Raw genomic sequence first — 12473 nt, 5'->3', positions numbered from 1 at the left:
GTGAAAGCAGTGTTGCGGAAGTAGGGGCTGCGCATGCGCGTCCCATTGTCTCCCCGGACTATCATGTCTGCCAATGCAGTCATGGAAACAGCATCGGCTTGAGGATCAGTGCGCATGCGCGGTTTTATCTGTATGCTTGTCATGAAAGAGTAAGGGCAGCGTATGCGCTAGATCAGGACATCGCAGCACATCGTTTGCATGCAATTATAAATGACACAAGCTGCCCAATATACGCATGCGCATGTACACATTCTAGTCTCCCCAGACAGTCATGTCTATAAGTGCAGTCAGAGACAGCGTTAAGGTACCGTCACACTCAGCAACTTTGCAAAGAGAACGACAACAATCCGTGATGTTGCAGTGTCCTGGATAGCGATCTCGTTGTGTTTGACACGCAGCAGCGATCTGGATCCCGCTGTTCCATCGCTGGTCGGAGCTAGAAGTCCAGAACTTTATTTTGTCGCCAGGTCGGCGTGTATCGTCATGTTTGACATCAAAAGCAACGACGCTAACAATGGATGTAATGGAGCTAACAACCAGCGAGAACGAGAAGAGAGTCGCCGTTACGTCACTGGATCGCTCCTGCATCGTTCTGGAGTTGCTGTGTTTGACGTCTCTACAGCGACCTAAACAGCAACGCTCCAGCGATCTAGTTTAGGTCGGCTCGTTGTCTATATCGCCGCAGCGTCGCTGAGTGTGACGGTACCTTAAGTTATTGCATGCTGAGCTATATGTTTTATAAAGTAGAGGAATGTGCATAACATATGCTTTTTGTTGCGATGTCCTGAACGTATGGACGTGATCTGTACATAATTATAAGTGACATAAACAGGTCAAAATACGCATGTGCAGCTATTAAATGAATGCTACCTGAACCGCGTAATAGAACTTAGATCTTGCTGTAAGGTATGAAGATAATACTTACAGTACGTGCAGGCAGAGCATATGCCTCAATGTCTAAAAGAAAATCACCCTATGTATGTAGGATGCATGTATATATGGCTGAGAACGACACACTTACAAAAATGATTAACCTCTAAACAAATATGAAAGAGGACAACAATAGTTGGGGCGCATTGCACATTTCTGTATTATAAGGGAACCCTATGAAACATATGCAAGAAATCTGAACTATTGCAAATACAGTACATATACATATAAAGGTAAGTATGAGACTCCCGTGTTGGGGGTTCTTAAGGCAAAAGTAGGGGCATGGTCTAAATTGCACTTGTCAGTGGTGGGCCGAGTCAATCTTATTAAAATGATTCTCATGCCTAAGATAATGTATGTCCTCCACCTATTTGGATACCATGTGGGAAATTTAAGCTGATTAACTCCTTATTTAGGATTTTGGTGTAGGGGAAGCAGCAGCCCTGTATTAGGTTGGAGACGCTTCAGAGACCTAAGGATGAAGGTGGTTTGGCTTTGCCTAACCCTGAAATATACTGCCTGGCGGCTCAGTGCCAGCACTTAAAGGGCTGGGAGCGTGAGCCATCCACCAGCGTGGTACAACAGCTGATAGAGAGGGTGACGACAAGATGTTCTGCGGTACAGTGCTTGGGAGATGGGTCTCTGGGGGCACTTGGGAAAATCTATCCTACGCTATTCCTGATATATAAATTATGGGGAAGAGTCAGACAAATTCGTGGAGTCACCTTCTTACCAGGTTCTCCCCGCTGTGGTTTAATATCAATTTACCGGAGTTTATGGCAATAGGATGTTTACCAGAATGGCAGTCCAGGGGGATACGATATGTCTATCAGGTTCTAGAGCGGCGAGATCTGAAATCCTTTTCCTAGCTACAATCGGAAATTGGTATTAGGGCTTCTGGGGGATATCAATATGCACAGGTGAGACATGCGTTTAATGCTCAGAACAGGGGAGACTGTTTTAAAATTCAAGGTAATTTAGTGTGTGGAGTATGTGTGTGGAGAGGGGGCAATGAGAGGGGTTATTTCCACCTTGTACTGAGACCTACTACATACTCATTTACTGGGTTACCCAACTGGCGCTAGAACTAAATGGGAGAGAATTGGGCCATTTAGAGGATGAAACATGGATGTCTGTGCTAGAATGGATACCAAAACTGTCGCTGAATGAACCATATAGACTGTCTCAGGTTTATATCGTACGTAGAGTGTATAGATCTCCAGATGTTTTGTATAAGGGTACTGTCACACAGTACCATTTTGATCGCTACGACGGTACGATTCGTGACGTTCTAGCGATATCGTTACGATATCGCAGTGTCTGACACGCAGCAGCGATCAGGGATCCTGCTGAGAATTGTACGTCGTAGCAGATCGTTTGGAACTTTCTTTCGTCGCTTGATCACCCGCTGACATCGCTGGATCGTTGTGTGTGACAGCGATCCAGCGATGTGTTCGCTTGTAACCAGGGTAAACATCGGGTAACTAAGCGCAGGGCCGCGCTTCGTAACCCGATGTTTACCCTGGTTACCAGCGTAAACGTAAAAAAAACAAACAGTACATACTTACATTCCGGTGTCTGTCCTCCGGCGTCTCAGCTTCTCTGCAGTGTGAGCGCTGGCCAGCCGGAAAGCGAGCACAGCGGTGACGTCTGACGTCACCGCTGTGCTTTCCGGCTATGGCGCTTACACAGTGCAGAGAAGCAGAACGCCGGGGGACAGACACCGGAATGTAAGTATGTACTGTTTGTTTTTTTTACGTTTACGCTGGTAACCAGGGTAAACATCGGGTTACTAAGCGCGGCCCTGCGCTTAGTAACCCGATGTTTACCCTGGTTACCCGGGGACTTCGGCATCGCTCCAGCGCCGTGATTGCAACGTGTGACCGCAGTCTACGACGCTGAAGCGATAATCATACGATCGCTGCGACGTCACGGATCGTGCCGTCGTAGCGATTAAAATGGTACTGTGTGACGGTACCCTATTTCCGGATTGCGGTCTGACTCGGTCTGAGTGCCCTAGGTGTAGGAATGACAATGCTGGACTGCTTCACATGCTCTGGACGTGTCCGAGGTTGGCTGCTTTCTGGTTGGTGATTATCAGTCGATTATAGATGCATGGTCCCAAGGGAACCGGTGGTGTGTTTGTTGGGATATGTAGAGGAGATAAGAGTAGATAACAATTTGAAGATAGCAAATGCTAGACTATTGTACATGGCTGGAAGGTCATAGCAAGAAACTGGGTAAGAAGATCCACCTTCGAGAGGAGAATACCTTCAATATGTGAAACATGTTATTACTCTAGAAAAGAGGGTTTACCAGAATAGGGGGAAAGTGGAGTTTTATGATAAACTGTGGACGCCTTGGCCGGAATTGGGGTAGGGGAGGGATCAGGGAAGAACGTTCTGTGAAGTTTTTTTCCTGTTGGGATGTTAGTTTATAAGGGGACAGTAGGAGTCATCACATAATACTAAAGTATATGCCGGTATACGATATGCTAAGGGAAGAGCATGAGATGTCTAAATGGGGAGAAGGGGGGGGGGGGTGGTAATGTTAGGATATATTGTGGGGGGAGGGGAATCTTTTCAATATCCCTGTATTGTTGTAAAATGTTTATTGTGATTTTATACTTAATAAAAATCTATTTGAGTAAAAAAAAAAGTATGGTAAACCAGTAGTGTTATAATCTAATGTATAAAGCTGAATGTGTGTGTGTATGTGTGTGTATGTCCGGGATTGGCATCTGCACTGTCGCAGCTACAGCCACAAAATTTTGCACAGTCACACGTCTGGACCCTGAGAGCGTCATTGGCTATGTTGTGAGGCGAAATTTTAACCCCGCGCGTTCCAATTCACCAAACAATTTTGCCCCTATCTACATAATGGGGAAAAAGTGAAAGGAAAAGTGTCGGAGGCAAATTGACAGCTGCCAGATGTGAACAAGGGGGACTTAGAGTGAGAGCGATGGCGCCAAGGAGTATATACCGTACAGTTGTTAAGGTGGGGCCCCGACATGGGATACTTACCACACACAGGGATATGAACACGCACACAACATGCGCCACACACTACCACGTGCTTGGAACACATATCACTCTCAGCACACATTTCACCACACATACACCAACCTCGTCACATAAAAGTTGAAACACAAAAGTCGTCGCTTAAAACTCGCCACGCGCAAAACTCGCCACATACAAAACTAGGCTCACGCAAAACTAGCCACACGTGCAAAACTCACCTCATGGAAAACTCGCCACACGCAAAACTTGCACACGCGGAAAAATTGCCACATGCACAAAGTTGCAACACATGCAAAAGTTGCCTCACACAAAACTTGCACATACTCAAAAGGCACCACACACAAAACTAGCCACGCGCAAAACTCGCCATGCGCAAATCTTGCTGCACACAACTTGCTACACTAACCTGTCACATGCAACTCGACACAAAAAGTTGCTACACGCATGTCGCCACACAAAACTCATCTCACAAAAGTCGCTACATGCATGTCGCCACACGCAACTCAACACACACAACTTGACACATGAAACTCGCCCTAAAACACACACAAGTCTGGTATTATCCTTCAAAAATAAAAATCTGATTAATAAGCAGACAAACTACAAGAGCAACAACTGTACCATATAGGAAATACGGCATCTGTCAGTCACATGACCTGTCTATTATGTGTATTTGTGAGCTAATATATACTGCCAGGGTGGAGGGCGTCCTGTTGGCTGGGGATTTATCAGGCTGCCAATTTAGCTTACAAATACTGAGGTAAAAATACTGAGCAAATAACGTGTGAGCGCGGTCTAATACAGGAGGAGATGACATACAGATATATACTATATACAGGAGGAGATGACACAGGTATATACTATATACAGGAGGAGATGACACAGGTATATACTATATACAGGGGAGATGACACACAGGTATATCCTATATACAGGGGAGATGACACACAGGTATATCCTATATACAGGGGAGATGACACACAGGTATATCCTATATACAGGGGAGATGACACACAGGTATATCCTATATACAGGGGAGATGACACACAGGTATATCCTATATACAGGGGAGATGACACACAGGTATATCCTATATACAGGGGAGATGACATACAGGTATATACTATATACAGGGGAGATGACACAGGTATATACTATATACAGGAGATGACATACAGGTATATACTATATATAGGAGGAGATGACATACAGGTATATAGTACATACAGAAGAGATGACATACAGGTATATACTATATACAGGAGGAGATGACACACATATATACTATATACAGGGGAGATGACACACAGGTATATACTATATACAGGAGGAGATGACATACAGGTATATACTATATACAGGAGGAGATGACATACAGGTATATACTATATACAGGAGGAGATGACACACAGGTATATACTATATACAGGAGAGATGACACAGGTATATACTATATACAGGAAGAGATGACACAGGTATATACTTTATACAGGGGAGATGACACACGTATATACTATATACAGGGGAGATGACACACACGTATATACTATATACAGGGGAGATGACACAGGTATATCCTATATACAGGGGAGATGACACACAGGTATATCCTATATACAGGGGAGATGACACACAGGTATATACTATATACAGGGGAGATGACACACAGGTATATACTATATACAGGGGAGATGACATACAGGTATATACTATATATAGGAGGAGATGACATACAGGTATATAGTACATACAGAAGAGATGACATACAGGTATATACTATATACAGGAGGAGATGACACAGGAATATACAGGAGGAGATGACATACAGCAGGTATATACTATTTACAGGGGAGATGACAAATGTATATACTGAGGGGAAAATGAGAGGTGTGAGGTGAAAATGAGGGGTGTGAGGTGAAAATGAAAGGTGTGAGGTGAAAATGAAAGGTGTGAGTGCAAATTGAGAGGAGTGAGGGAAAATAGTGGAGTGATCGGAAAATGACAGATGTGAGGTCAAAATGACAAGTGTTAGGGGGGAATGAGAGGCATGAGGGGGAAAATAAGAGGAGTGAGGGGGAAAATGAGAGATGTGAGGGGGAAAATGAGAGGCGTGATGGGAAAATAAGAGAAGTGAGGTGCTATAACTAACCACAGATATTTACTATGCCCAGGCAACGCCGGGCTCTTCAGCTAGTGTTAAGTACAGAAGATATGCAAACAGCCCAATATCTAATTATGCAGTAACAGAATAGAGAGATTGGCTCCAGATCTAGGCCAACGCTTTGGCTTCCACCATAACCTATCATAGACCTGTCCCACCACTTAACAATTGAAACAGCAAAAGTGACTATCTGATTTAGTGATGAAAAAATGAAACTTTAGCTGCAGATTGCATGGAGGGGTGTAAACTTGTAAACTGGATATACAGGTTGTTGCTATGAGGAATTCAAGATTGCAGATCTTTTTGTCGCATTCAGATCCAGAGCTGTACTCACAATTTTGCTGACTCTTATAGAAAACAGTCAGCAGTGTCTAACACCCTACTGTCAGTTCTGAGAATGCAGCACTCAGTGACTGGGTAGAAGATAAGTAAAGGACTGGCAATCCTTGATTATTTGGCCCTGTGCTTGTCTCCTATACTTTTGTTGCTTTGCACAAAAAAATCCCTTATTGGTATATGTTGTGGGATATTGTTATCTAAGTGTCAGATTTGCAGGAATTCCCCTCTTACTAAAAGGGCTCATGCAGATTACTGTATAACTGGACGAGTGCTATCTGTCCCCATGTTATTCTATAGGGCCGTGCACATGTCAGATTCCCCCCCCACGCTGAATACCCGAGTGTGATTAGCATAATCTGACCCATTTCCTTGGATATGGAAAAAAACAGTTGTGTCCCTAACGTTTGGATCTCTTTTTAGAAGAAAAAAGCAGCGGATCACATTTTAGTGACTAGACCCCCCATTACTAGTGATATTAACATGTGTATATGTATATATATATATATATATATATATATTTCTTTTATCTCTTGTCTAAACCTGAGTTGTCTTGTGGTCTGAAAAATATTGTAATTCTTCTTGGGAGTCCTGTGCCGTTTTGGCTTTTTGTGAAGCGCTCTTGCATATTCTTTGCTGCCTGAGTTAATGGCAGTCACTGATTGGCTGCAGCACTGTAGACAATAACATTCACCAGGAGCAGCAATGGGTACTGGACTCGGGGAGGGGAGTATAGTGAACTTTTTTTTTTTTTTTCATAAACAAACTGCAGCTTGAGTAAAGGTGTTTTCTGAAACTAAAAAGCCCCATTAATGCCAGTTTTGCACATCCCTCTTACACGGTTCTGTGTATGGACCACCATGTACTGACTGCAGGCTTCGTGACCCGTATTTAACAGCCTAAATAATATATAGTCACAAATGGGGGAACTTGTGGCAAGAGACTTCTGTCCAGAACCACCAACGAGACCCATTGTACATGCACTAGTTTCCTTACTGTCCAGGACTTGTACAAGCCCACAGTAAAACCGCGTATGTCTAGCAGGTTTTCTCGTAGGTGTCAGACGGACGTCTCATCACTTGTTCTTCCAGTAAGGGCCATGGTTTGGACACTGCGGTGTCGGATATGCAGAACTGGGGATATGGCTCCCAGATGGCAAAAACAAAGCAGAACCGTTTAAAGATAATTTAATAGTAAGGTGCCTATTTTGAGGATTCTGAGCCAGTTGGTAATAGCATACCTAAGTGGTCAGCGCCACTATACTAGTTGGATACCAGCTGTGTACACGGACCCTCCCTCTATTTTTGGACGCTCTACATTAGTTTTCCTTGCCGGTGTTTCGCCTGCTATAAATCTTCTGGCATAGTACATATGTATGTGATTTACTGGTCTTCCTCTCGCTTTTTCTGCTAATGTTTTTTTCTTTTTTTCCCTCCCAGACAATCTATGAAAACAGGATATACAGCCTTAAAATAGAGTGTGGTCCGAAATACCCGGAATCCCCTCCGTTCGCCAAATTTGTAACAAAAATTAATATGAATGGCGTGAATAATTCTAATGGTGTGGTGAGTAGGACGCTTGACTTCTGTTCCTTCACGTAAGGGTGGCAGACGCTATAGAAAGGAGGTGATTATTTGTGGCTCCAGATGACCGGGTCCTACATAAATAGTGGTAGTCATACATGTGCACAGCACTGCTCCGTGCCCATGTGCTACGTACATAACTCATAGAGTAGCGATGGGTGCAACATAAATGTCCGTGGTCTCTGGGAGCATTATTTCATTCGTTCGGACGTCCCGGCCCTTATTCATCCACTGCCCCCATGATGGCAGACAGATAGTAATCACTGCTGGCTGCAGTCGCTGGGCGTGAAGATGGTGATGTTTGTGTGTGAATGATGACATTACATAAGAAAAGGAACATTAATTAGAAAACAAAACCTTACACATTACAGCCCCGGATTCACCAGTGTATATAGATGCTTATTAAAGGGGAAGACTGCTCCTTACACTCCTTAATATTGTATTAAAATGAATTCTGCCTCTCACCTAAGAAACTTAAAAGGAGAGCAACATAATGTAGAGTCAGAGACCCTGATTCCCTGACACTGATTGGCAGCATCCTGTGTACACTGTAAGAAAGCTACTATTCAGTGGTGTGAGTGGGGTTATACAGGGCTCAGCATTCAGGGATCTGCTGCAGAGAAAACTGTGATTCTGTCATAACTGTTGCATCCAGTAAACTGAGGGACACATTGCTGGAATCAGGATCTCCGTTCCTACATCATGCTGCTGTCAGATTCTGCTGGGTAAGATCTATGTCTGATGAGTAACATCGCAGAACAGGCGATATGCCTTTCACTGCTTAGTAACTTCCAGTGTACCCTTTACAGAGGCTGCCAACGAGCGTTAGTCCACTGCATCCACACAACAGAATGGGCTGAGATCGGAGGACCCTCAGATTCCCACTTATTTGCCTCTTAGATGCCATGGTCTATAGCAGGGGTGGGGAATCTTTTTCTGCCAAGGGCCATTTGGATATTTATACCATCCTTCGGGGGCCGTACAACCTCCGCCCACAAAGTGCATCTTGACTCTGGCACTGGTGTCAGGACGTAATCTTTCATTGCATTCCCTTCAGTGTTCAGTAGTGAACACTGTGTATGTGCGCTAACAGAGCAAGAATGAGCTGGTTGTAATCAAAATACACCTCCCTGCCCAAGAATGCGGTTCCTGAGAATCGGCCCAGGGATGTGATAAAAGGTCATCGAGGGCCGTAAATGGTCCTAGGGCCTGAGGTTCCCCACCTCTGATCTGTAGCAACTGCAGCACCTAAGTGGTTTATAGAGGGAGCCAGCTCTAACTGTAAGGCTAGGTTCACATCGCGTTAGGGCAATCCGTTTAATGGATCTGTAAAACATATGTGCTAACGATGAGCCCCATATTGTCTTTATCTGTGCGATCGCGTTAACGGATGGTTACTTTGCGTCTGCATGCGTTAGCAATAGATTTCTCTGCAGAGCGAACGCTTCCGTTCGCTGTGCGTTTGCCGTAACGCACCCGAAAACGCGGTAGTCCACATTCGAAGGTGCGTCACAAAATAACGGACCATCGCTAACGCATGCCGATTTTGACATGCGTTAGGATGCGTTCCGTTAACTGAAGTCTATGGGTGCGATAACGGACTCGTTATATTGCGTTAGTGCCGCTTCTAAACGGATCAGTTAAAACGGATTGCCCTAACGCGATCCTAGCCTAATCCCAGGGATGAAGGTCTGCCATTTTACACTCCTATTAGGCCCAATATTGCAATATAGAATACCGAAGCGTGTTTTACAAGTGATCAAATCAACATTTTCTCTGTGCATAAAAGAAAAGTAGGGGGTAAAATAAAATCAAGAAATAAAAATCTTAAATACAAATTTAAATAATCCCCCCCCCCCCCTCCCCTTCTCAGTTTAAAAATAAAAAAAAAAACATATTTGGTTCCGCTTCATCCGCAAACATACATTCAAACTATGAAATTAGTCGCATAATTTATACACCAAATTAGACAAAACTCTGCCTTTTCTCACAAAAAAAGATAAAGGAAATGTGGATGCTCCCATGGGCTATCATGTCAAAAAATAAGATATGTGAATGTGGCCTGAAGGAAGCCCTATCTCATGCAGACGACGGAGTGGCCATTAGCGAGCAGAATAAGACAGGAACGTCTTGCGACATAGTTGGAACTTTAGAGGCTTTTTGAGGGTCAGTGAGGAGAGGGGAAAAATACCGTAAAGGAACTGAAGACTGGGTTTAAAGCTCTGACCTCTTCTCTTCTACCCCTTCTTTCTTTTTGCCTTAGGTGGATCCCAGAGCCATATCCGTTCTAGCAAAATGGCAGAATTCCTATAGCATCAAAGTAATCCTGCAAGAACTGCGGCGTCTAATGATGTCCAAAGAAAATATGAAACTTCCACAGCCCCCCGAAGGACAATGTTACAGCAATTAAGAAACAAAACAAACAAACAAAAAAAATGAATGAAACAAAACAAAAAAATGAGAAAAGAGAAAAATTGTTCATGCCCAATTTAAAAGGAATTTAAGCTCTCGTCATTTTCCAACTGTAGTAAAAAATTTTAGATACATCTTGTAGACCTCAGACGTACTGGAAGTTTTCCCAAGATAACACCAGTTTATCTTGAGACGCTGTAAATTATACTAATATTTTTTTCCTCCCCTCCCCTTTCATTTTTAAAACAGAAATCTTAAATTTGTGCTATAACGATAATCAAGTCTACATAGTCGACGTTCCGGTGTCAAGAGAAAAAAAAATATTTAAATTCTTCCTGTTTGCGAGCAGCGTGGCACATTATCTGACTGTGAAGCCTGTATCACACAATCACATTATTGCTGCAATTTATTTTTTACGATTTTCTTTTCCTCGCTATAGACTTTTTAGTTTCGAGCTGTTCAAGTCCATCAAGACGTCGATTGTTTCCTCATTTCAGATTTATATATTTTTTTTTTCTGCTATATATTTTTTTGTGTGTCCAGTTTTCAGACTGGGTTTCATGGACTACTAATGAGAATGCGTGCTAACTTGGGTCATCCCTACCCTCCCTTTGTGTCGTCTCTAATAAATGCTGGATGTGGCAGATTGTGAGTGTGGTAATTTCATTAAACATCGCGACACTGATGGGTGGTGGGCACGGTTCTTGCACTGGTCCGAGCACATGTTATGACTTATGGGGAAGCCTACCTTTATTCAGGCTTGAGGTTCAGTCCTGCAGTCAGGATTCTCTGGGATCGGACACACATGGTCACATGCCGACTAGACGTGCACAGCCTCTCAATGCAAATGGATTGAGCCAGTTTGGACACGTCTAGTCGTATTGTGTCTGGAAGTATACTTCCATACTTGTGGTCACAAGACCGCCCACTCCCGATGCTGGAGAATCCTCACAGCGCTCACTGAAATCAGCAGCATGTCGATTATTTTACTTTATTTTTGTTACCCATAGAAAGCAATAAAGTGAAGAAAAAAAAACGCTGAAAAACGGGTGTTTTGAACTCCAGATTTTGGCTGCAGAAGAAAAGACAGCAAAACGATGCATGTTAACATAGCCTTAGTCTGTGTTCTCACAATAAGTATGTGTTGTGTTTTTGATACTGCAGTATTTCTGCACCAATTACGGTAGCTTAAGGTTTTTTTCTAGTACATTTTTCATTATGCGAATTTTCTCATTTTTGTGATGTCTGACCATATTTTACAGTAAAGAGGTTGGAGAATGACAGAGGGATGAAAAGAATCGTGGGGTTCTCCCTCCTCGCAGGCCCTGCTTTAGACTATTATACCTGTTTGGAGACCTCCTTTATGTTTCTATTGCTATAAGATGAAAATTCTTGGATGCAGCTCTTTCATGTATGTCTTTTGTCATGTACATGTCATGTACAATGTTGAAGATGGTGCAGAAAATAAAGCTGAAGAAAATTCATCAAGTTGCTTCATCTTCACCATCTGAACATAGAAAAGGATGTGTGGACAGAGCGACCAATTTGTCAGTATCACGGCCATAGTTTCCGTATTTTACAAAATTGTAAGTTTCACATTTCATTGGTTTTGATCTGCTTTTATTTGACTCGTATCACAGGGTCTATTCTTACTGGATGAGTAAACGTCACTTTATCTATGGCTTCTACTTTGTACACTGTGTGTATATGTGGACAGAGTGGTTGATCCATCAGCATCACGGCCTGAGTTTCCATATTTTCCAAAATTTTAGTTTTCGCCATTTTGGTTTTGATCAGCTCTTACTTTTGGGTCTACCCTTACGGGATGAGAACATGTCTCTTTATCTGCGGCTTCTGCTTCATACACAGGCTGCCTTGTCCTCCAATAGTGGCTGCTTCACACCTTGTGGTCCGAAAATCAACTTCTGGGTCTAGACATCAACTTTTAGATTGCAGACTTATACAGTTAACTTCTACGGATGTGATGTAATCCAGTTGGACTGAAAAAAAGATTCTTGGCACTTTTGCTTA

The 12473-nt window shown here is 43.2% G+C and overlaps 1 protein-coding gene across 1 annotated transcript in view; it reads left to right on the top strand.

Annotated features, from left to right (window-relative positions):
• Positions 1-11086, top strand: part of UBE2V1 (ubiquitin conjugating enzyme E2 V1) — a 32660-nt gene extending 21574 nt beyond the window's left edge. Inside the window, exons 3-4 of the mRNA XM_077253239.1 lie at positions 7887-8012; positions 10294-11086. Of these exons, the coding sequence (XP_077109354.1) occupies positions 7887-8012; positions 10294-10440 (273 nt within the window). The 3' untranslated portion in view covers positions 10441-11086. The remainder of the gene's footprint in view (positions 1-7886; positions 8013-10293) is intronic.
• The last annotated feature ends 1387 nt before the right edge of the window (positions 11087-12473 follow it).

The sequence above is a fragment of the Ranitomeya variabilis genome, chromosome 4 (genome assembly GCF_051348905.1).
Source record: "Ranitomeya variabilis isolate aRanVar5 chromosome 4, aRanVar5.hap1, whole genome shotgun sequence".
In the NCBI taxonomy this organism is placed as follows: Eukaryota; Metazoa; Chordata; class Amphibia; order Anura; family Dendrobatidae; genus Ranitomeya; species Ranitomeya variabilis.
The sequence above is the reverse complement of the archived record's forward strand: the minus strand, read 5'-3'. Positions and strand labels throughout refer to the sequence as shown.